General features: G+C 33.8%; 2 protein-coding genes across 3 annotated transcripts; one reads left to right on the forward strand and one right to left on the reverse strand.

The window, feature by feature from the left end:
• Positions 1-934: 934 nt before the first annotated feature.
• Positions 935-16,201, reverse strand: LOC105328951 (acetoacetyl-CoA synthetase). Its single transcript, XM_066081965.1, has 18 exons — positions 15,954-16,201; positions 14,619-14,722; positions 13,274-13,391; positions 12,064-12,183; positions 11,537-11,634; positions 10,880-10,994; positions 9,627-9,705; positions 8,987-9,128; positions 8,095-8,175; positions 7,570-7,694; positions 6,812-6,876; positions 6,333-6,455; positions 4,857-4,970; positions 4,162-4,287; positions 3,252-3,321; positions 2,747-2,805; positions 2,089-2,294; positions 935-1,332 (listed from the first exon to the last, which is right to left on the reverse strand). Exons 1-18 carry the CDS (start codon positions 16,066-16,068, stop codon positions 1,195-1,197), a joined length of 1,998 nt encoding a protein of 665 aa, XP_065938037.1. The 5' UTR covers positions 16,069-16,201; the 3' UTR covers positions 935-1,194.
• A 1,725-nt stretch (positions 16,202-17,926) lies between these two features.
• LOC105328950 (uncharacterized) lies at positions 17,927-21,242 on the forward strand. 2 transcript variants are annotated; one of them, XM_011430023.4, is made up of 2 exons: positions 17,927-18,085; positions 20,340-21,242. In XM_011430023.4, exons 1-2 carry the CDS (start codon positions 18,073-18,075, stop codon positions 20,744-20,746), a joined length of 420 nt encoding a protein of 139 aa, XP_011428325.2. In that variant the 5' UTR covers positions 17,927-18,072; the 3' UTR covers positions 20,747-21,242. The 2 variants fall into 2 exon arrangements, with proteins under 2 accessions (XP_011428325.2, XP_011428324.3); XM_011430022.4 differs by lacking the exon at positions 17,927-18,085 and adding an exon at positions 19,674-19,958.
• The last annotated feature ends 4,999 nt before the right edge of the window (positions 21,243-26,241 follow it).

The raw sequence follows: 26,241 nt of genomic DNA on the forward strand, positions 1-26,241 counted from the left end.
CAAAACCCGGCGCTAACTGCAGTCATCCTTTCTTACTAATAAATTCTCGATCGAAAATTATAGGATATCAGCCTTAGGATTTCGTTTTATTATACATCCATGTATTTTAATACAATGTCATGAAAATGTCATATATAAAATGTCTAACAATCATAGCTTTGAATTTCATACGGAATAAATTTTAAAGTGTTGCTATAAGCATCAATATACATTATCAACATACATGTAGCATTCACTAGTTGTTACCAAGGGAGACATTTTTCCATTATAATTTAAGTATTATGGCTGGCGGACTGTATTTCCATAAACACACATTTTATGACTTTCTTTGTAGTTTCTCTACCGAGATTAAAAGTCAAATAAAGAACAAATAAAAACAAATAAAAATGAAAATTAAAAAAAAAATACTGACATATAACAAAAACATAAATATAAATGCAATAATAATTAATTGATATGTATTGATTTCATCAAAATTTTTGTTGTTTTCAGAGAAAGGAGTATCAGTTAATATCAACTTTTACTGAGTCATGTAGGTGTGTAACATTCACATGCATCCACACGTACATACACATATATGAGAATAAAATCGATATAATATACTGTATATGTAAATATACCATACATGTTAGCAGAGACATAAATATGTTATTCATGTCTCTGATGTTAGCCTACATAAGTTAGTTATGTTGCACATGACATTTCACAGGAGTATTTTCTTCTGCAATTTAAAACATGTAAGAAGTACTATGTAAATTAATTAACGTAATATACATAAGCCAAAGCTTGTATATAACCATGTACGTTGATTATCTTACACAGGAGAATGTTGTTAGTATACATAAAATAATCCCAACTATTAATCGTGCACAGAGTTAAAATACACGAACTTGTTCCAACACAGCCTCATATATATAAACCTACAGTCTTATAATAAGATCAGTTTGAATTTATTTTGATCATTTTCCATAATGATCAAAACAAATAGACGACAAAATAATAAATTAACATGATTAAAATCATGAACTAATAAATCATAAATACTAATACATGATAACCATAAGAAAAATATCACATCACAGTGAAATAAAAATCCCCCCAGTTTATGTAAATCTTCATGCAAATGAAGAATTAGTAGATGACATAATGACAATCCAATGGTAATTGCTCTTGCATGGTATCCAATCAGATGCTCTAATACTGCTTCAGTTCGGGAATGTTGTAGTAAAGGTCAAGGCTGGCTGGATTGGCTAGGGCCCCTAGCTGGACTACTTTCTGCCCCTGGATGGCTCGCCTTACTGCCACCTCAACTTTCTTGCCACTGATAGTGTACTGAAATAAATAGATTTGAAAAATTCTTTTTTTAATTTGAATAATAACATGAAGTTACATGCAAGAATAGTTACTTTCCTAATCAAAATGTTTGGTCTTTTGAGTGATTTTCTTCACATTAATGCAATTCTTTTTTTTTGTGATTCATTTTCTCAGCATGAAGATTGATTTACTATCGCATTACATTCATGCACATGCATATAATTATGATATCATGTTTCAACATTGTTTTTCATTATAATATGTTTCAAACTGAATAAGGTGTCATAGACAAGCTAGACTGTCCATGTAGACAAAACCTTACATGTTACAACTGCATTCAAATGAGAGAGAGAGAGGGACAGAGAGAGAGAGAGAGAGAGACAGAGAGACACTGAGGCTTGTGTTGTTAGATACACAATTTCAATATAATATTGAGTCAAATTCAGCTTTACATACTGACAGTCCATTTGCTGTTTTACACCCGATCTGAATATCTTCATCTCAGTACAAAATGCAACAAGTGATGGCAATTAACTTCACATATTTACCTTTGTTTAAAATTTCAATGTTCATTTCTTAAAAACAATTTAGGGCTGTCTTGGAACTGTGAGCAAAAAAAGTTACTCATGAAAAAAAAAAACACCAACTGGAGATCTGGAAAACAGGGACCCAACCAGCCACCAGGGATTATCGTTTTCTTTTTACCATGGTTTACCGTTGGCTGACTGTTCAGTAGACAGTGAGAGTTTAAAGAGGGGGAGTGAGCACACTTACTGGAATGTCTTTGATGGGGAGGATGACCTCTGGCACGTGTCTGGCCGACAGAAGACTCCGGATGGCGACCTTTAAGTTTTTGACCAGTTCCTGGGTGAACTCTGCCCCTGGCGCCATCTTCAGGAACAGGATGACTCTCTCCTCGGAGTTATCTGCCTTTCTCTGAGCCACACACACACTATCCTGGATTTCCTTATATGATTCCACTGGAAAGAATTGGGGTAAGGGTTGAATGACAAACCATGATAATTTTTTGAAGGATCGTGGCTTTAATTAAGGTGTGAACAAGATAATATTTTATTGGAATATTTAAAAAAAACTCTCAAACTCTTCACACTTTAATACTATAAGACAAAATTTTTGCTGACGATTTTTATGCAGAGACTTTTGTTAGCAAAGCAGGAAAAGAAACTAATCGATTTACTGAATTTTTATTTTCAGATTTAGGTAAGTATGTTCTGAACTCTAGAGAAGACATTTTAAAAGGTAATAATGTCTTGACTGTCATTTGTCTGACAAAACAGAATGTACTTGTATGCATCAATTTATTATTCAAATATTGTTGAGTTTTCAGTATATGACTTGAGTAAAATATCAATTTTTCAGAGCTCAATAACCAAAAGCAATTGGAAAATGAAGCTAATCATAATGTTCTTACCAACATTATATATTTCTGCACTCCCAAATCGTACTCCATTTGGATTTAAAACACCATCACTAAAATGAAAATTACATCACAAATAAGTTCTTTAAATCTGAATATGCAAAACACACTGGTTATTATAATGAAGAATTAGATCTTTAATTTTGCATGTCTTTAAAATGGTTATCATTGGCTTCTAAAATTCTTTCAAGGTTGAAAATATTGCATAGAATTATATCTTCTTCAGTTGGGAATTAATATTCATTGATCTCATTGGGTGTCCACCTTTCATAAACTAATCTACCAAACAAATGTTAGTCTTATATCTGATTAGATAATACTGGTGGGTGAGCCATGAAATAAAACCCAATTACTATACATGTATGTGTAAAAGTAATAAAACTAAAGTAAAAAAATAAATTTAATTCCGCAACTTTTTCACCTTCTTAGTACTCATAAAAGTTATGATGATCTAGAAATTACAGGAGAACACTTGTGTCATTTTTTTTTGGTTTCTTACCTTCTTCCCAGCATTACGATCCCTCCAGTCCTTGGATTGATGGAGCAGTAGTCACCATGGGCCCACACACCTACAGAATAAATTGAAGATCACAAAAATGTGATTACTGTAAATTCCTTATTTTACGCGACTACATAATTCTGCGATTCAACATAATTTTTCCGACAGAATTTACATTTATCAAGATTACATTTCTCCTCTTTGTGGTATTATAGTTTAATTGATTACTGTGGTTTCATTAGTATTCAATGGCATCAATTTTCGTGGATAAAGTGAAATTCACAGTTTCAAGGATACGTAAATTCGTGGCCATGCAATGACCCTATCAATACAAAATGTTAATAAAAATTGAACTTCAATGAACATTTAATTTCGTGGATCAACTAAACAACAAAATCCACAAAAATTGGTATTCAACGAATATGATGAAACCACAGTAGCAGGGAATACAATCTAGATCATTTTAACATTTGTTCGCATATGATATGTTTACCGATCACATAACGGTCAACTTGGTGACCTAGCTAGACTAATCATAGAGACTTGGTGACATACATGTATAGACTAATCAGAGACTTGGTGACCTACATGTATAGACTAATCAGAGACTTGGTGACCTACATGTATAGACTAATCAGAGACTTGGTGACCTACATGTATAGACTAATCAGAGACTTGGTGACCTACATGTATAGACTAATCAGAGACTTGGTGACCTACATGTATAGACTAATCAGAGACTTGGTGAGATACATGTATAGACTAATCAGAGACTTGGTGACATACATGTATAGACTAATCAGTGACTTGGTGACATACATGTATAGACTAATCAGTGACTTGGTGACATACATGTATAGACTAATCAGTGACTTGGTGACATACATGTATAGACTAATCAGAGACTTGCCTGGGTACATGGAGAAGTAAGCATTGGTGTATTTTTCACCCTGGGGGTCGTTCCAGAAGTTGACAGGCATGGAGGGGAAGGGTTTCAGGCAGACTAGTTCACCTGGCTCCCCATACACGGGTTTACCTGTTGTAGAAAAAGGTAAACTTATACAGGTGAATTCTCAACACACTTACGTGGAAAATCCAGTGAAAAAATATCAGAGGAAAACCTGTTGCAGAAAAGTGGACTTAAAAAGACTTATTGGCACTTGCATGCATGAACATATACTGTAAATGTATTATATTTGGCATATATGATATCTGGTGGAAATTATTTTTGAACAAGTTGACGAGGATTTGAATCAGGGTATTCCTGAATGTGACTATTGCCATACATATAAGTATGGCATTTAGCGATGTACTTGATTTAGCGCAAGACACATTCCGCCAAAAGTGCGAAATAGAATACATAGCCAAATGTAGCGTGTTTACATTATTATTTAATAATGCCATATTTCACTTGCATGTAGATGTGTTTTAATAAAATACCAGTCATTATTCCTCCATGTACATTGATTGTTATAATGTTACATACCATCATTCTTCACTTGCAAATATATACATTATCTAAATTTTTTCCAGCAACTCTAGATCTTTACATGTACTTGCATTTTATACATGTATTTTACACAAAGACAAGTACTGACTACTGACCCTCCTCGTTCCAGCTCTGCATGTCACAGCCCAGAGTGAAGCCTTGAACCTCCCCCCGGTGTACTGGGACAGTCCAGTTCTGTCCCATGAAGCAGGCAATGATGTCAGTGCCACCTGTACAGGTACAAAATATTTTATCAAGCAAATAATTGTTATAAAGTGACTGAGCTTCTATTACCAGCTATTATAAAATAAGCAAAAAATATCCAGAATTTAAAAAACAAAACAAACATGATGAGTTCGATAAATACAATGATATTGAGTAGTGTCCCTATAAATTGTAGCTAGTGTAACTCTTGCCATCAATTTGACCTGACCGTTGATTAATGACCTTGAACTTTCATGACCTATATACACTTGACCTGTGTCTTTTAAGACTATATTGTGTATGCAGTGTGCGAAATTAACGGTAGACCGATAGACAAAATCTATAGAAAATACGCCCGGTCTATAGTAACTCAAATATTTGTAGACCAACTTGTCTATAGAACAGTAGTCTGAACGAACGAAGCCTGTCGTCTAGTCGATTGAACGTTTTACTCAATACCTTTTTAAATACACTGCGATAAGAAGCAGAATGTAATTGCCATGTGCTATTTAAAAGTCTAAAACAATATTCAGAGCATGTCAATTTTTGACAATTAAACTGAAGTATTCACAAGGTGCTAGACCTGGGAGAAAAAACCCGGATAGTCATACACCATTCTAGTTTTTGCATTCGTGAACCCAGACTGCACACCTGGAATTCATTTTCTTAGATTCTGCGCTTTTATTTCCTTTTGTATCGTGTTATCAGTATTCAAGGGAATATATTTTATATATTTATTTTCCTTTACTTTATCTGAGTTTATTTGATTGGTATTACAAAATAATCATTAAAAGGCAATGTCACTGTGTGTGGGTTAAGAGCCGGGCACCCTTCACCATGTCCTATAGTAAGAGTTCCTATTGTGTTGTGAAGTACCAGGTTATTTCACCATGTTCACCCTGAATAAAAATACAATACAAATAAAGAATACTATTTGTTGCTGTTTTTGGTCTATAGGAAATCAGTCAGGTCTATAGATTTTGAAAATGTTGTAGACCTATTGTCTATAGTACAAAAAAGTTTATTTCGCACACTGTGTATGCTTCAGACACTAAGACTGTTCAAGAAAACAAAGAAAAGAGAACATGCAATTTCTTAGTATATTTAAACTAATATGTAAACTTTCAAGCAACTATTGAATTTTAAACAGTTGTTGTTCATGAAATCATAATGACAATCCAAAAACATATCTTTGCCATCCTTCATGTGTATGTTTCTTTCTTATGAAGGTCAGCAGTTATTTTGACACAATTTTTTTAACCATACCTCTATTACCATCCAAAAGATATTTTGAATTCTGGTGTCATTTTAATATATTAGTCCTATTTTGTTGCAAAGGGGGATGAAAAGAGATTTTGGAGAGAGAGAGAAAGGGAAGTGTTCCGTACCCGAGATGGAGGCGAGGAGGAGGTCTTTCTTGATCTCCCTGTAGACATAGTCGTAACTCTGCGGCTTCAGCGGGGATCCGGTGGACATTATCATCTTCAGAGTCTTCAGCTTGTGTGTCTTTCCTATGAGATATTATAGTTTGTTTATCAAACACTGCATACTGTAGATTCCTAATTAAATGCGAGGAATTAATATCCGATTGAAATCGCAAGAAGCACATCTGATGAATTTTAAACTCTCGCTTTTTTTTTTTCGGACAAATGTAAACATCATTAAACTATGATCATAGTCCTGACCAGAATTTGCGATTTTATCTTTTCACAATTGGACGGAAAACGGTTGTATCGCAGAATTAAGTACTCCCATAAAAAAAGGAATCTACAGTACACGTTCATTGTTCTTAACAAAACAACCCTATAATGGAATAAACAAATATGTACCCTACATCAGTTTGTTTGATGCCCTGAAGAAAAATTACCTGGTTTGAGTCCTCTGTCCTCCATCACAGCCAGCCATTTGGCACTGGTCCCAAACAAAGTGATCCTGAATATAAAGATTTAATACATTTAACACCGTATTACAAGGAAAGAGTGCTTATATTAATCATATAAAAATAATTCCACTATTTAGATAACATTTTTGAAAAATATACAATTATTATAACAAAAAAATTCTTAAAATCTTTCTTAAAATGTACTTATTAATAACCTTTTTTTGCCTTATTTTGCACAATTTAAAAGAAATATTTAAAATTACTGTGAGTGTTTGCAATTAATTTTCAATTAAGTGATGAAATTTCAAAACCTGCAAAAAAGGCATGGTACACCAGCATTTTATCATAAACATGTATCTTCTTTCAAAATAATTTTTTTTTAAAGTAACTCATATATTGTCTGACTGAATAGCTCAGTCGATGCATTAGATTACAATCTGCAAGTCCTGAGATCAAGTCTTTCTAGGATTTTATCATTTAGAATTTTATAAATGTACCATTCAATGCATAATGGACCTATGGCCAATTCATGCTTCAAAATATCATATACTAATTAGGGCATATCTTTAATAAGCTGTGCCCTCATCCATATCAACATCCCAAAATTTTCCATCCCTCTTCAGAAAAAAATTCTAAATTGCATAAAAAAATTCAATTACCATTATCACATAACTAATTTTGTGTTTCAACTTAAAGGGTGGAGAATATTTAAGACAAAACTTGAAGAGAAATAAAGAGTTTACCCGAGTTCATCCACCAGGTCCCACAAATGGTTAGCATGGGGGATCAGAGGAGATCCATCGTACAGAACAATGGCTGCTCCAACAGCCAGCCCCGAGACTAGCCAGTTCCACATCATCCAACCCACCTATCAAAGTTTATAAATTAAACAATTTACTAAGGTTTTGAGGTTTCTTTTCAAACCTGCAGAACTTCATCCTCCAGAAATACAATGCATAATTTTCTTTTGCAGAAATTCTACTTAACCCTTCTTTGCCAAAACATCACATCAATCTTTCAATTACAAGAAAGACTCTGTAACACATAGAATATCCATGATGACTAGCATCAAATATACAGGCCCGGAGAAATTTTAATTACGAAATATCCATTTACGAAACAAATCAACTCCATTTTTTATTTACCAAAAAAACGCATCCAATATCCATGATGACAAACATAAAATAAACTAAAGAAATTGAGAAAATTTAATTATGAAATACATGTATATGTTAAATCAAAAATTGCTAATGAGAACTGCTACTTACTGTAGTGTAGTAAAAGAAGACATCTTCTCGTCCCATGTTACTTTGGATGACATGTTCTTCTAAGTGCTTCAGCAGGGTTCCCTACAAATGATTGAAAGAAATAAGGTTTATAGTTTGCATAATCAGTTTGAAATCATCATCATCATCATCATAGATCATCACTAATCATAAAAGCTTTTAATTCATTTTTTCAATCTTATCAAAAAAACTTTTTTTCCCTTTGATAAGGGCTGTGTATTAAAGAAATAGCTGTAAAATTGATATGATGAAATCTGATATAGTTCAGAGGGTGTACAGTCTTCAATGTATTGGTTTAAGGTATTCTAGCACTTTCACAACTAAAAACATAAAAACTTGCATAAAATATTAAAGAATCTTTTTACTATGGTTATAACTTTAATATGATCACAATGGAGTCTTTTTTACAAACTCCAAGTGTAATGAGATTAAATGTACATGTAAACTTGACAATTTTTATCAAAATAGCATGTGTGCTACTGTAATTGTACATTAATTAAATATTCTGTATATAATTTTGGGTCGTAAAACTTAAATGAGCTAACATTTAATAAAAGTCTAACTTTACACCTTTTGAAATTCAAAGGTGAAGCTTGTCTACATTTTATAGCCCTGAAGAAGGTTTGCAAGCCTCACTCTAAAAAAGACCAAGCTTTAAATTTAGTATTGTAGTAGGAAAGGAGGAATGAGTATATAAATACAACGAAAATATATGGCTGGACCGGGAATCGAACAGGGACCCCTGCAACTCTAGTCAGGAGCTCTACCACTGAGCTACCCAGGCCGATATCCACGGTCCATATACCCCTAACTACTACAGTATAAAGGGCTTATTTTAACCAGCTAGCACCTTCAGTTTGAGATTTATACTCACCCCCACAGAATGGACCATACATTTGGGGGCGCCTGTGGTGCCAGAAGAGTACATGATGAACAGGGGATGATTGAATGGGACTTGTTCAAAATACAGCTCCACCTCCTGCTCAGTAGGGGGCAGGAAGTCGTCAAGCATACAGCTACAAATTAAAGATCAAAGGGTCAATACTTGGTGGCACTAAGCATATGTATTGCAGTGGACTCACTGTAATTTATTCATTTAGTAAAGAAACACATTTACAGAACTACAATTTATACATATATGTACATGCAATTTATTCATGTATCTTAAAATATTACTTCATTATCATAATATGAAAAATTAATTTTAATACTTAATTTTTGTCACATTTTCAAATGGATTTGAGGTACGTACTGTATGAACCCAATTTCATTTTATTTTGGGGGGGGGGGGGATTTTCTATGATATTATAATTATGATTATGTCAGTTGGCTTGTGTATCATAATTCACTACAAAAATTAATCAATTGGTGAGGGATACTAACAAAACCTAAACACGATCATTTCTATTCCATGAATACACAATGAATATTGCTTATCACTGAGCCTTGCTTTTAAATCAAATTAAATTTATACCTTTAAAAAAAGAAATTAATAAATAAAGTTGAAGTCAAACCTGTTAGAAATGGACGAGATATCACATGAAGCATCAGGGACAAACCGTAAGACGACCACCTTCTCAATATCAGGTAAACCTGGAACAAAAAATTCAAACATTCAAATCAGGTCTTATTTTAACAAATTTTATACAATGACCTAGCAGGTAAAACAATGGAAAGTAATACACATTTTATACAATATGGTAACAAATTTTTATATTTTCACTTAAATTTGCATTTTGTTACTATAACATTCATACATTTCAGCTGAAAGAGTTACAATTCCATTTAATTCTTGAATCGTATTCCACTATCTAACAAAACATGGTTATAAACAGTCAATAAACCTACACTGTACATGTAGTCTACATGTACATATATTTCTTACACCTCTAACAGCCGCTAATTTCAGAGTTCAGGTGTAATTTTACAATGCACTTAGTCGTGAGGATGCTTGTAATCAAAATGTTACTGAATTTTAGTTGCTGTCAAAGAAAATACAACACTCAGCATTTCTGACTTTATGTACCTGATAATCCAGATAAACAACACACAATAGTCTGAACTTCTGCCTTACCCAATTCTGTTGGTCAACTAACTTAACATACCTGTCCTAGATAATCAACACCCCATTTTCAGGTTCAACATAATCAATGCATCCGTGTTCCAGATTATCAGCACACCCTTTCTAAATGTTTGAGATAATTTATTCACCCTAATTACCTGTTTCAGATAATTTTCATGCCCAAACTACCTGTTCTAGATAATTTTACACAATCAACTACCTGTTTCAGAAAATTTACACAACACAGCTACCTGTTCTGGATAATTTACGCAACCCAACTACCTGTTCCAGATAATTTACACAACCCAACTACCTGTTCCAGATAATTTACACAACCCAACTACCTGTTCCAGATAATTTACACTCCTTAACTATATGTACCTGTTCAAGATAATTTACACACCTAAACCATTTGTTCTGGATAATTTGCACACTCTAAATACCTGTTCCAGATAATTTACACACCATAACTACCTGTTCCAGAAAATTAACACCCAAATTACCTGTTCCAGATAATTTACACACTTAAACTGTCTGTTTCAGATAATCAACATACATTAACCTTTAGCTACCTAGTATTACAGGTGTTCAAAATAATAAATACACCCCAATTACAGGTTCCAGATAATCAGCATACCTCTGTCTACCTGTAATCTACAGGTAATCTACATACCAATAACTACTTGTTCCAGATCGTCAACATACCTCGCACCACCTGCTCCAGTTTCTCCAGATGAGAATGAACTTTGCCATTGTACCACACTGCATTAATACTGAATATCAGTTTTGGTTTTATCTGAGAGAATCTGTCTAGGACACCCTGTCAAGAATTAATACATGTGCATTTGTTGATTACCGTACTTGTACAATGAATGTATAGAAATACTGTAGATAACTATTTAAATGCGAGGAATTATTATCCGCGTAACATCGCATCTCGCAAATTCTAATATCTCGCTTTAATTTATTGGACATATGAAAAGTACATGAATTTATAATAAAAATTCTGCATTCATGATTTTATTTTCTTGCGATTTGATGGAAAACCGCTGAATTGCAGAATCAAGTATTCGCGTAAAATAAGGAATCTACAGTATATAAATATATATTCATAAGCATACACATGCATTAAGCATATCAGAATTCTTTAAAGATATACTGGAAAAGTTTTGCCTCTATATTATTCCCCCCCCCCCCTACACACACACAATTAGCCATTCATTGTCAGAGGTACTGTTATGAATTTACCTTTAATAAGTGGGCAATAGAATATAAAATTTAAAATTCTAAATGGATTTTTTTTAAAGGAATGAACAGGCTCAATAAAAAAAAACCCTCAAATTGTCCAAGTCACCCACAGACCTGCACCCCAAAGTCTGGGGAGGTGGAGCTCCACACGGCCCCTATAGAGGATGCAGCTAACATGGCCTCCAATGCCTCACAGCAGTTTGGTATGTACCCTGAAAGATAAAAAAAAAAGGGGGGGGGGGGGTAAAAACCTGAAGTTGTGCACTCTCTCCAGTTATCATATTTTTAAAAAAATACCAAGAGAAGGTATAGTTTAATAACAAAATTACATAGCCCCCTGCAAAACTTTACAAACTTACGAAAAGGAATTTATCTTTGTTTGTCTATCTGTTTTTTCATTTTTCTGTTTTAGCAAATGATGTTCATTAATTTCACAATCTCTCTGTTTTTCAAGTTACTAAATTTAAAAACTAAAAAGCCTTTTATACATTTAATTAGATTTAAGCATTGAAATTCTTACTGAATTGTGAAAAAAAATTTATGCATGGTAGATCATTCTAAAATATAGATCATATAAATGTCGGAATATGGAAGTTATGATTTTAACAAACTATAACTCCTGTACAACTGATGCTGCATACCTACAACCCTGTCTCCAGATTTAATTCCCATCTTCCTCATGGCCGCTGCATATCGAGCCACGGAAGATCTGAGTTCCTTGAACGTTTTCTTCTGTATGCCTTTGATTCCAAGACCCTCGCCTATTTAAAGAAAAAGAAAGCATAAAATCTCTTAAAAACAGTGCAGAAAATTACAATGATTAGCAATATGGAAATAAAGTTCCTATTCAACATGATAAAAGTATTTAATATCTATTCAAATTGGTAAATTGTTAAATATCATTGGACAGTTTCAGTTATTAGATTTTTTACATGCCATCAGACTGAGGTTGAAAAATTATTATATAGTACAGAATACTCAGTACCCCATTGGTAAAATCTGATGTATCTTTAAATATAACTTAGATATAGTACTGTTAACGTATTGTATTTGGCATGTACGATATTTGGCGGAAATTAGTTTTCGAACAAGTTGGCGTGGATTTGAATTAGCATATTCCTGAATGTGACTATTCTTATACATAGATGTATGGCGATGTATTTGATATAGCGGAAGGCCGCATTCCGCCAAAAGCCCTAAATAGAATTAACAGCCAAATGTAGTACATTTACAGTAATTCATCTAACAGACAATCTGAATGGTTCATTCCTCCTTTTAAGGGACAAGTCCATGAACATGTGTCAATAACGACCACCATTAAAAATTATTTGCCCTCTACAAACCTGGGAAAAAAATTGCCAAGCTCCAGGAATACACTGCATTCTCCTAACCAAAGTAATTCTGTAGCTGAAGTATGAGGTATGAGCAGTATTGGGCCAAACGGAGAGAGTATATGATAAAGACATTTCAAGAATTTACACATGGGTCTGCTATGACCTTTAATAACCTTTGACCAAGAGACATGGTACAAGGTCACTGCACACCCTTTACCCAAAGGTACTTTTTAGTTGAAGTATGAGATAGATTGAGCAAATTAAGGAGAGCGAAAATATTCCCCAGAGAAGTGATTACATTCAAGCTAGGCAGATGGGCATCTGTGCAGCAGAGCATAATTTTATAAAATGTGATAGTCTTGCAATTTTTTTTTTAATAAAGTTTTATCAATTTCAGGTAAGTTTCCCTATATCTACAGTAGTATGTGATAAATGTTACACACATATATCTTATCCACATGTCAGAAATTTTTCAAAACATTTTTAAATGCATGGAATTAAAATTTTAAATGCTCACCGGTAGAGTACACTGCCACTCTATCATCATTGTAACGCAGGAGGTTTTCGGCAAAGTTTAACCGACTCCCTCTAAACCATGTTGGAATTTCAGAAATTCCTTTGGATTTGTCAATCACCTAAATAAACAATAAAGAATAGAATGCTGATTTAAAGATTATAACTTTATTAAAGCACATTGAAAATGTCTATGGACTTTATCTCTGTTTATCAATATATACCAGTAAGATTTCAGAGAAAAACAAATATTTGATTAATTCTTTTCTCTCAATATTAATTTAATCATTTCTTTTCAAATATCTGATAAATATGCATACATATCATTAAATTAAAAAAAAAAGTTATTTTTTCCCAAACTAATCCATCTTCAAATTATAGATAAAAGTGATGAATTTTTTCCATGAAGATTTGCTATTTGGTCTGTTGAATGAACTTAATGTAATCCAATTGATGACTCTTAAGAACTTTGGTCAACATATCTTTGCATCAAAGCAAATCCAGGTGTCACAACAGTATTTCTTACGTCAAAACATGGCTGATGCAAAATAATTCCCCTATTCCCCTTTGAATTTGAGGCATTTCCGCCTGTTACATGGGTAAAATTGAATTTTTTTGATGAGATGAAAAATGTGTTAGATATCTGACTGTATCTAAAGCTGTGTATTTTTGGTAAGAATACATATGGCAAAAGGACTAAGTGCGGTTTTATGCAATTTTTGCCCCCCAAAATCAAAGTTCTAGAAAGAGCTTTAAAATAAGGTGAAAGATAGTTAAATCATATTGGAAATAAAGGTGTAAAAGGTTATCACCACAGTGACGTCATAATGTAGAAATGACGTCATGAATATTGCATTATTTTGATAAATTGATGTTTTGTGGCAAAATATGGGTGTTTTCCGATGATTTTTCGACTGGGAAACATCGAGCGCAGGCTTGCTCAAGTACCATTTTTTAGTATGATATGTATAACTATCTGAAGAAAAACATATGTTAAAATCGCACTTGAGCAGACCTGCGCTCTATATTTCCGAATGCAAAATATAGAGCAAAAATGAGAATATCTTCATTTGTTTGCAAATTTGCGGGAATTAGGTCATTTAGGTGACGTCATAGATAAACAGCGAGTAAGCAATGATGACTAAAATCAAGATTAAAGTTATAGGCATCCTCTTTACAATGATTTGTGAAGATTTCATTTTTATACGATACTATTTAAAAATTGGTTGAAATCGGGGGCAGATATTTGACCATACCGCACATAGTCCTTTAATACTGTAGTGACTCAGTACTAGTGACACCTGCAAAATTTTTTTAATGTTTTAATATATAGGTTCCCCATAACATACCTCTGAGAAGGGCTGTGAGTGAATAACATCAGTGAAATGCCACACTTCCTCCCAAAACTGACCGTAGTTCTCACAGGACCATTGGTGAAACTGTCTGTAGGTCTCTGTCAACATATACACATAGCATGTCATTTACTATCATTCTTGTCAAGATTATGTCTAATGTTGAAATTATCTCTAATTATTTTGACAAAAGCAAGTCATAAAGTTAATTGGGTTTTTTTTTTACTATTGTCTGTTGCTTTTGGTTTCCTATTGTTAATTGAAAATCGAATACAATTGACCTTCAGCTCAGGTGAGCTAAAAACATACTATATTGTCGTTCCCAAGTTATTTATGCAGTACATTTGGACTATTTTTAATAAAAATACACAAACTTGTAAAAGAAGTAGATTTGAAATTGATGAAAAGGAAAATATCAACGATTTTTTCATTGACACAATATCATTTTTCACTCAGAAAAATGCCTGTTGCAATACTTAATTCCCATAGACTTTTTATTTTTAGCCATGTTATTGTAGTATAAATAAACAAGACGGAAACGTCTTTCAACATCAACCCAGGTTCATTCTTTTCAGTTTGCCTCTGAATTACAAAATAACAAAGATAACGAAGATTTACAAATTTATTAAGCAAAATCAAATATTGAACATAAACAACATTGTTTGATTCCGGTTATAACCTAAGAAGGAGAAATGAAAATTTACCTTAATGAATGCCGAAAAAGGGGAGAGGGGGAGAGCTTGGTCCGTAGACCAACAAGAGAGTCTCTCGACAGCCCTCTGACGGCTGTATTTATATACTTACAGACAATAGAATTTAAATAACAATAGACAGGGCATCAATAGTCTTAAACAAAATATAAACGGAGTATAAATTTCCGGAATCAAATATATACAAATACATATAGATATACCACATTATATTGAAATCTGACAAGCTATAAGGGACATTTCAAAGGAATAGAATTGAATGACCATCGCTTAAACCCTAAGGTGTTATGAGATATTTATGAATAACAAATAATGTAAGAAATCTGCTACATAAATACAGCATATATACTTGGGACAGAGTAAATTTAGCTGTCAGTAGACAATTAAGAGGAAATTTGAGGAGCATTATTAAAGTATAACGTTAACTAAATTGAAAATGTGACTGTATATATCAAGATACAAATATACACGGTGGCAATTTTACAGTACATGAGCAGTCAGCAGCAGCTTCTGCGTTCATAAGGAACGTGGATAAACGTACATTGTACATTGTATTCATGTAATACAAGTGCTGTAAAAAGCCGGTAAAACGCAGAGGAAATTCGAAATAGATTGCACTTACGTAGATCAACATTGTATTTCTCGTTAATCCTAATCCTGAGTTCGTCCATTTTTGTGGACATCGACCTATCGGGTTCCCACATAATCGGAGGAATTCCATCTACAGCAGCGTCCATGACTTCCTGTGTTTATCAAAACAATCAACGTGACAATTTATGCTACTTCCGGTATATAACAAACGCTACTTTCACTTTGAAAAAATACATAAAACCAGTAGATTTTTAACAAAGACGGTCTATTGGAAATACCGCTTTGATAAATATGATATACAATAAACAAAAATTAACCTAAAATGTCGCCTTTAATCTGTGTTTAACTCTGGTATCTGACTCGAAAGACTCACCTTATACACTGGTGTCTTCTGATTGGCTAAAACTACGTGGTTTGAGACACACCTGCGGCAGGCGGTAAAACCAGGAAACAAAAATGATCCGACTTTCCACTTTTTAGCAACATCGGCTTAGTGTATCCCAATATTTATGGGGCGCCGTTCTGATATTTCTGAGGTATTTTCTGATAGCAGAAAATGATTTTTTAATATCAATAATTCGAATATCTGATATCAGAAAATGAATAAGTTTTTTGTGTTTTTTTTATGTTTGTTTGTTTTGTTGTTTTTTTTTTTAAATTAACTTTCAATACTGTTTCTCAGACACAACACACCTGTATATGAAAAAAAAAATTAAAGGTGTTGTGTAAATGTACATGTATGTTCGACGCAAATTTATTGCGATATCTTTGAAATAAAAAGAACATTTTACTTGGCTCCATTTAAGTTTGCCCCCTGACCCCCCCCCCCCCCCCCCCACTCCCCACCCCCCCCCCCCCCCCCACTATTCCTCGCAGCAACTAATTTTTTAAAATTTATATTTGAAAAATTGAATTATCATGGAGTTGGCCCCCCACTTTTTTGGAAGTATATAAAAAATTGATATAAAAATAAGAAAATTGGGATTGAAATAGAAGTTATATATAGACTACACACTACTCCAACCCCCCCCCCCCCGATTTTGATTTTGAAGATTTTGGGAAGTTCATAATTTCCTTTTTTTTTTTTGGTTGTCAAGATATTTTTTGGATGAGGATCAGTCTGCCCCCCCCCCCCCCCCCTACTTTCAAAAACGATTCTACGTGCCTGATTCAGGTGTTTCAGATGTTGTAGGAGGAGATGCCCGTTTTAGTAAATTTTATAAAGTGGTGTGAATCTGAACTTTTAGGCAGGTAAATGAACTTTTAATACTTTTCTAACTTAAACTAACAGTGCAAGAAAATACAGTATGCATAATTAAATAAATGAATAATAATTTTGTACATGCAGATGTGAGGTTGTTTTTTTTTAAATAGAGCTAGACCACTGTTAAAGAGAATATGAACAGATTGTGAGCTATGTCAGAACTTTCATATAACTCAACATTCATATTTTAGACGGCCATAAACAATAAAAAGTATTTTAAAGCAAATATTGTTGCCATATGTTTTTGTTTTGTTTTGTTTTATGTTTATTTTTTTTGGGGGGGGGGGGGGGGGTCCAATACTTGTTTTGGTAAATAAGTTAGTTTGATTTTCGGGAGGGGGGGGGGGGTCGAACACTATCCAAGAAATCACGTTAATGCAGGCAGAGAATCGCCCTTGTTGTTTCTTTTGTTGTATTTTTATCTTTCTTTCAAACACGTTACGTCCTTACGCCCAAATATGAAGGAAATAATTTGGAAAATAAATATGCATCTGCCTTTTATTCTCTTTTTCTTGCACAACATGATTCTCCAACTAAATTCTCTAGCCTTCTACATCATTTGCGTTCATATACATGTATTGATATCAATATGTATCATAATTATATCATGAAAGCATAAATCCATAAAACATCGATCGAAAGTATTTATCATTAAAATTTTAAAATTACAATTCAATTTTTAAAAAATGGAGAGAGAGAGAGAGAGAGAGATTTAAAAACGGAAGCATTCGTGTCTTAGCCTTGAGTTTTGACGGCTGGGTATTAAAGGTACGAGGTGTCAGTTGGTTGCTATGAGATTTGTTTACATTGGAGAGTTCCGCCGAGCGTTATAATTCTCTCGGGATTTTAAAAAACACTATAAAAGGGCACGAATAGTCAAGACAATATGTCGGATGACGGTAAGTCAAACACTCATCGATTATGCTTTATTAATTAATAAATCAACTAATTAATTTACCGGCGTTTTGAACGCTATCTGATTCAAACAGATGGTCGATTATACGTACGTGTCTGAATTTGTTTACAATAATCTTAAATTCAAGATCCCTATCGATAACACTGTGTATTTCATTGAATTCATTACCAAATACTGACGATTCTACTCCATATCACAAGTTTTCAGTAGATAGGGAACAGAGGTGATGCATATTTAAGTATCTCTATACTGTTGTCATATTTATAAAATATACAATGTACTTTCAAGAACAGTTTCGGGTTCAATGCTATAGCGCTGTATTCAATACCCCAGGCTATATTTAGGTCTACAATCGATGCATGCGCCAGCGTTAAATCTTGTTGTGCTAAGAAATCAATGAATTATTCAATGGAATTACCTTTTAATCTTGCTAAACCAAACGATTATCTGGCAAAATATAACCTCGTCGTTTCAGTTTTAATACAAGCATGCATGTATATACAGTGTATGTACGAATATATGGTACACCCATATTGTGGTCTTTTTTGGGAGGGTGGGGGGTTGTGATCGTGATGAGGGACAGGACGGATTCTTGACGGGGGGGGGGGGGGGTCTTAATGGGGAGAAGGACAGATGTGACTGTATTTGTAAAATGATAAGTCTAAAGATATGTAACAATTTTAAATTTGAATAAGTTGGTTAATAAAGGAAAAGCGGGAGGAAGGAGGAAGGGGCATGACATACGAATCAGTCGGATATATGGCGTGGTGGAGGGTAGCGTTAATTGATACAAGGTTTTTAAGACCAGAACATTGTGGGTTTACAACATAAAAATAAACGAGAGAGAGAGAGAGAGAGAGAGAGAGAGAGAGAGAGAGAGAGAGGCGTTGACACATGGTCAAAGATGTAGGACTTTCAAGATACCGGGTACCTTATATTACAAAGGGACATAAATGCTTTGCAAATTGATTGTGATCATTGTTGATCGTTTCTGAAATTTACGTCTTTACCAAATGAGAGAATAGATCCCTGTCAGTATTGTATACTATAAAGGTTTAAGGGTTAATCTTTAATTATCAAAAACACGGTATCAAAGAAGCAATGATACAAAAATATAGTTACATGTACTAGTTATTTGCAATGTGTTATCCTATAATATGGTAATAACTTTGAAGAAATAATTACCTGTCCGTTTACCCCCTTTTCCCCCATCCACCAAACCATGATCGCGTACTTTTTTCCAACATTTTTTTTTTTGGTTTTGTAGAATTACAATTGATTAGAGTAAGTGCTTTGGCTGATCGAATAAATACACGATAAAATTATTTAAATTGGAATCGTACGTGTCTCTTTTCAGAAAATCTAGATTATCAGCAGTTAAATGAAATTTTTGCGTGTCCCTCTTTTGAAGACATGGGCTGTACTTTAATTGATATATATCCTTTATTTCTGTGCATGACACCCAGCAGACAAGTGTCATTAATGGGCTGTACCCCGACAGTAGGCAAAAGCCAATCAACCAATCGATAATGTCCATGGTGAACAAAGACGTGGAAGGGGTGAAATATTATCTATTAATTGTGCACTGAAAGGCATGCAGATCTAGTCGTGGGGATATTTGGGGTCTGCTTCGATTTTATTCCTGTTATGTTCTAAGTTTGTCTGTGACTTGAAACCATACGTGGAAGACGTGTAGATTCAAACGGCCATTTTTCTATATCTTTTGGAAAATTTATTTAATTTTTTTTTTGGGAGCGTGTATTTAAAATTTGTGTGGAAAGTACTGAACAATTTGGAAATGGGGAAAAAATCGCCACAAAAGCTAGACAAAGCGCAAAATTCGCCATCGCAACAGTGTAAGTTTTTCGAAATACAATACTGGCTAACAAGAATCAGTTATTATACTTGTAAATATATATATATATATACTGCAACATGTGACCCAGCCGTTCATTGGTGCATGTTATAGGAAGGTCAACATACAGTTAAAAGTTGTTTTAAGTATTTTACCAGAGCTATCCTAGCTGAAAGTGGATGACTTTTTCATATTGTACTCTTTCGCATTATGAATAAAAATGTGCATACTTTGGGCTAGCTTTGAAATTTCGTAAATTGATTAACATTAGATGGTAACCATGTGTTCTTCCGGTCTTTTGAACGCCAATGCGGGTTTCTTGGGGAAACACTCTTAAAGTTAGTTTTATTCAATTATTTAACGTTTACTTTTACTTTTACAGCATCATCAACCTCAGCTTTGAAAAAAGAGGCTGCAGTGCTCAAAGACACCAGTCTCGCAGTCCTCTCGCGAGAGTTGGGCGCTCTGGACAAACATAGTGGTCTGATGCTTGGAATGTACCTCAATGTTCCAAACACCACAATTGTCAACATCGCAAATGCCGCATCAGATGACGGATACAGTGACGTCAGCGACAGAACCAGGATTGACACCACACAGAAAATTCTACTCACGTGGAAGGATTCTTGGAAAGACATGCGCCCCAAGATCAAAGAGCGCGAAAAAGTAAAAGAGCTTGCGCGCGCAGTCACGGAAATGGGGAAATCGGAAATGGCTTCTGTGATTACCGAAAAACATGGCGAAAACGCAGAACTGACGGCAGACGCTTTTACCGGCCTTACCTCGTGAATTTCATTAACTTATACATAGATCTTTGAAAACAATTTTGAAGAGAACAGAATTCTCAGGAATATCGACTCATCCTGAAAGATCACAATATCCCCCTTTAAATACCGTGCTTTGAAATGATATACCAAAACCGTGTGATATATAGCCAAAGAATGTTTCGTCTCTTTATAGTTCCGACACAATGACCGCAGGTTTTGATAAAGATAGCGATTTTTTAACCTGTTGTACTTTGAAAACGTTACGAAGTCAAGAAAGATCATACTTTTTTCAATTAAAAAATAATGACGTATCTTTACATGAAGATTTTTGCATACATATCCCCTTTTTGTATATATTTGATGATAATACTTATGTTGATTTATTATCTCACAAATAATGATTTGTATTAATCTACTTTCTTCAAATATTGTTCAATGGCTTAGCCAGTTGTTTTTTTTCTCCATAGTGCATACTAGTATATTAAATCTACCTCTGTACAGAGGGTAATTCACATGAATTATGTTGTATTGGAACTTAATCTGGAGGAAAAGGACATCATTTCATGTGTGGAAGAACTCTTGCCTGTTGAATGTCAAACAGCAGCTAATCATAAGGATCAAGGCCATTCCATTTATATATTTTTAATTTTCTGAACTTACATCTTTAAAAAAAAAATGATGTTGAAGGTCAAAAAATTAATTTCATTAAAAAAATCCATTAAAGCAATGTTGTGACTATATAGAGTACATGGCGCTTGCACCAGTAATCAGTATATCCCCGAAGTTTTACGCCAAAACAGTTGAATTAAGCAAAATAATTTCCGATTTTCCCAATGTTTTAGGGGATTTCCTCCCGCGACAAGGACTGACTTTTTTATGAGATAAATGCCTGATTTTCCAATTTTTGTAAAAAAAAATACAAGGACGCTTGAGTTGTTTCAGGGGGAGAGTGAAAAAGCCCGTGCTTGATTTTCAAGCACACAACTCTCTTGCCTTTGTGGATGGCTAAGAGAGTGAAAAAGCCTGTGCTTGATTTTCAAGCAAATAACTCTCTTGCCTTTGTGGATGGCTATGTATTTTTTTTTGTTACTTAATTGTTAAGAGGGAATTCCCAGAAGTTTGTTTTAAACCGAGCACCATTCATTAAAAGATATTAGCTGCCATGCACATTGTGCGTGCTCATCGTTTTTCAAAGTGGGGGGGGGGGGGCACGACCAAATCTCTTGACAAGCAAAACAAAAAAGAGATGAAAAGAAATTAAGAGGGCCCGATGGTCGTGTCCATTTTTAGGCTGAATTGATTTCGTTTAAAAGAAGAGCTCTATATCAAAATATAAGAAAATACCCGAATTTAAATAAGAGTACATGCATATGGATTGTTTTCTTCAGTAAATTCTAGAATATAGCTTAACGATTCATATCTTGAAATTGTAGAAAGATTTGATGGTATCAAAGTTGTTAATGATCAGACAATGCTGTGGAGGCGGTGTTGCTTTACGTTTTTGGCCCAATTGTGTTCGTTAGGTCGTTGATGGCTCTTCCGTGGTGTCGCTAGGACAAGTTGGAAACCCGGATTCCACCACTATATCATAACGCCTCCAGCACTATTTCATAGGGATTATATGGAGTGATATAATATTTAATTTTTTTAGATCCTCGAGATCTGTGTTCCAACATGCCAACACTTGGCGTGTGCCCTAGCCAAGATGTTTCCGGAATGTCTCCTCCTCTACATGGGGAGTAGCCCGTGTCCCAGTCAGAGGAGGCAGAAAGACAGCTTCCAGATGACTACTCTTTTTATTAATTTAATATGACATTTTAACAATAAATATCACTATTAATTAAAATTAAATTTATCAACATTAATATTCATCACAAAAAAATCTCTGAAAATAAAATACTATTTGAACCATCTGAATCTATATGTATTAACTTTACTTTTGAGAATGCGCGCAAGCGTTATAATTTACCTTACCTGTATAAAAAGAGGAGGCAGAAAGACAGCTTCTAGATGACTACTGGAGAACTGTGTTTCCCGCATCCCCATTTTATACGCACGAACACTGCGCTACAACATTCTCCTCCTAATAAGTAAATGCGATCAAGTGCATACTAATGATTTGATGCACCGTGATCAGTATTAGCGTTTTATTTAGATTTCTGACCCGGCGTCGACAGGCTCATCACTGCTATGGAACGCCATGGCTGCCTTATAGCATAATACTATAGGTACATTATGTCAAATTATCATTACATTATGTCAAAGTCCATTACGTGGTGTGAATATATCTTTACGCTAGGTCAAATCGTTATTACGTGATGTCAAAAGCACGTTAGGTGAAGTAAACATGTCTTTACATGATGTCAATTTTTTGCGTTGTGATGTAAAATCATCCTTACGTTATGCCAACATTGTACAACCAAAGGTCAATACATCATGACATTATTTCGACACTGTATTACATGGGGCGAATGTATCCTTACATTATGTCAACATTTTATTACATGCTTTCAATATATCCTTACATCATATCAACACCGCAGTACGTATCGCGAGTCTATCCTTACATTATGTCAACATTTTATTACATGATATCACTGCATTTTTACATTTCATTAACACCTTAATACATGATGTTAACTCATCCTTTCATTATGTCAACACTTTATCACTTTATGTCAAAAGTACATTACTTGATACGAAAATGTCTTGACTTTTTGTCTAAACTTTATTACGTGATGTAAATAAGTCGTTACATTAGGCAAATTCTTTATTCCGTGATGTATACGCTCTATTACTTTAAGTCGAAACATCATTCCGTTATACAAACACGAAATCCTTGGTCTTTGTATATTTGTCATGTTTTAAATACAAAATTTACTATATAGAAACGGTACGTCGATTTACCCAAAATGGACCCAGAAAAACCCCAACAGTAGATACTAGAAAGAAGCAGTGATTTAATCATACAAGAATGAAAATATATATAGGCCTATATATAGGTCTTCTGAAAGCTGTAAAAGACTTAGTTGCTGACAATTTAATTTCTCGAGAGTGAATGAACATCTACGTATTTAAACATTGAATTTATAGTTTAGATAGACCTAAGTTATAAGAATAAGACTTAATATCCAAGTTTTCTCGTGCTCATCGGCCCTTGAATATTTAAAATGAAATGGATATAAAATCTAAAATTAACCCCTTTACTGGTTTTTTTGGGGGGGGGGGATTTAAAATTTTATTTTTGATTTATACTTTTTTTACTTCAAGAATATTCAAATTACGTTCGTTACTACACACTCAGTCATTAAGCAGTCAGGGTTCTTTATCGTTCCAAAGCCTGTATGTCGTGGCGCAGACACCCAGTGCATATTTAATTTTCTAAAATCTAGTCTCAAAGTATTTAGTAGTTAAAATAAAGTATTTAGTAGTTAAAAGTAAACGTTGCTATTGCTATCTTAAATTAAGGATACTGACCCTAACTACTTATGTAGGTATGGCCGTTCTGCTACAAAATTATTATGGTATGAAAATGATTTTTTTCTTATTGCTGCAGAGGGGGTGGGAATGGTGTTTGTGGAGGGGGTACGCTACGTTCCTCTGGATAAATTTTCTCCTTTTCATCCAAGAGGGCACTTGATAACTTATATGAAATAAAATCTACAAATAAATTACAAGAGATCTTTAACCCCTTTAAAGACCTTCTCCATCTTGATATAGATGTTTTTATGAAATGTTTGTTTTAGGTAATTGTTCAGACAGAGGGTATAAATCAGAAATATGTCATAATAAAAACGCACACAAATAAGAGAGGGGAACTGTATTCGCCGATTTCAGAATCATTATAAAGAAAGGCAAACACTTTTGGTAGAATCGGTACTGTCTTCAGGGTTTGCCCCATACATGTAACTAACTGATTTTTAATAAAATGAAATAATTCGACGGCATGAGTGTTGGTTTTTGTAAACAGTTAAATGTATGATCATGTTACATAAATTTTCGTTGTAAGTATAGAATAGGCGTGAAGATAGGCTGAGAAGGAAATTTACGCTCATTCCGTTCTGTTCCGTTGAATACCAATATCCACAGGGGTAATAATATATTGCGGAACGTAACGGAACAAGAATCTTACAAATAAGTCAAGTACTGCTGACATTGTAATTTTAAAGATGGTATGCTTTGGAATGCGTTTCGTTTGTTTTAAATCTCTAACTAATAGAGAATATTTTTTTGCTAGCTTAAACTAGTTAGTAAGTTCTGCCGTGAAAATACTGTAACATGTTAATATTAGAGTAGTAAGTAATATATGTATATTTTTCTGTAAACAACGAATTTAAACAATAAAATTAAAGATCAATCTTATTTTGAAATGAAATGAATAAAAACAAAATAAATCATTATTTTTTAATTTCTATTTTCCCATTGGATGACCCTTTACTGGTTCCGTTCTGTTCCACAAAGTTTCAATAACCCCTGGATACATTTGGGTAAGCTTACCGTTTCCTTGTATATAGAAAGGCCGATGTATCCGTGTTCGCGTAACGAAATGATGTTTCACCTTAAAGTGATGGAGCATGTACACCATGAAATAGAGAACTGACCTACAGCAAAGACTTATTCACATCACGTTATTAAAGTTTAGACATAACGTCATAAACTTATGACATCAAGTTATAAAGGTTTGACATAATAAAACGATATATTTACACCATGTAATAAAGTGTTGATAAAATGTAAAAACGCATTGATATCATGTAATAAAATGTTGACATAATGTAAGGATAGAATCGCGATACGTACTGCGGTGTTGATATAATGTAAGGATATATTGATATCATGTAATAAAATGTTGACATAATGTAAGGATACATTCGCCCCATGTAATACAGTGTCGAAATAATGTCATGATGTATTGACCTTTGGTTGTACAATGTTGGCATAACGTAAGGGTGATTTTACATCACAACATAAAAATTGACATAATGTAAAGACATGTTTACTTCACCTAACGTGCTTTTGACATCACGTAATAACGATTTGACCAAATGTAAAGATATATTCACACCACGTAATGGACTTTGACATAATGTAATGGTAATTTTACATAATGTACCTATAGTCTAATGCTATAAGGCAGCCATGGCGTTCCATAACTGGACTTATTAACACATTTCTCCATGAACATAAATAAACATATGTTATCTATTCAACGCATGTACTTTAACCAATTTCTATAGAATTTCCGTTATGATACTTGTAAGAATTATCGAGATTTAGCGCGTTTACACTCGAAGGATCTACCAAAGGAAATTTATTAAAACTACGAATATTGTTAAAACATGATTCAGAAATAAACCTTAAAATACATGTTATAATAGACTAAACTCTGCTGATCTTTACTAAGATAATCGTGTAAATTTTGTTAACCCTTTGTCTTAAAGACATAACTCCAATTGTCATCTAAAAAGCAATGGCCTTTGATCTTGAGTATTTTTCAAGGTCAGAAAGGTCAAGGAC

This window comes from Magallana gigas, chromosome 4 (assembly GCF_963853765.1).
Source record: "Magallana gigas chromosome 4, xbMagGiga1.1, whole genome shotgun sequence".
In the NCBI taxonomy this organism is placed as follows: Eukaryota; Metazoa; Mollusca; class Bivalvia; order Ostreida; family Ostreidae; genus Magallana; species Magallana gigas.

What these genes read in the sequence shown, in the direction of transcription:
- LOC105328950 (XM_011430022.4), top strand. Translation starts at nt 19,901, where the DNA reads ATGGGGAAAAAATCGCCACAAAAGCTAGACAAAGCGCAAAATTCGCCA. An exon ending in AAATTCGCCATCGCAACAGT is followed by an intron (nt 19,959 to 20,339) that starts GTAAGTTTTTCG and finishes TTACTTTTACAG; the next exon opens with CATCATCAACCTCAGCTTTG.
- LOC105328951 (XM_066081965.1), bottom strand. Translation starts at nt 16,068, where the DNA reads ATGGACGCTGCTGTAGATGGAATTCCTCCGATTATGTGGGAACCCGAT. An exon ending in CCCCAGACTTTGGGGTGCAG is followed by an intron (nt 10,995 to 11,536) that starts GTCTGTGGGTGA and finishes AATTCTTGACAG; the next exon opens with GGTGTCCTAGACAGATTCTC. An exon ending in TTACTTCTCCATGTACCCAG is followed by an intron (nt 3,322 to 4,161) that starts GCAAGTCTCTGA and finishes TTTATTCTGTAG; the next exon opens with GTGTGTGGGCCCATGGTGAC.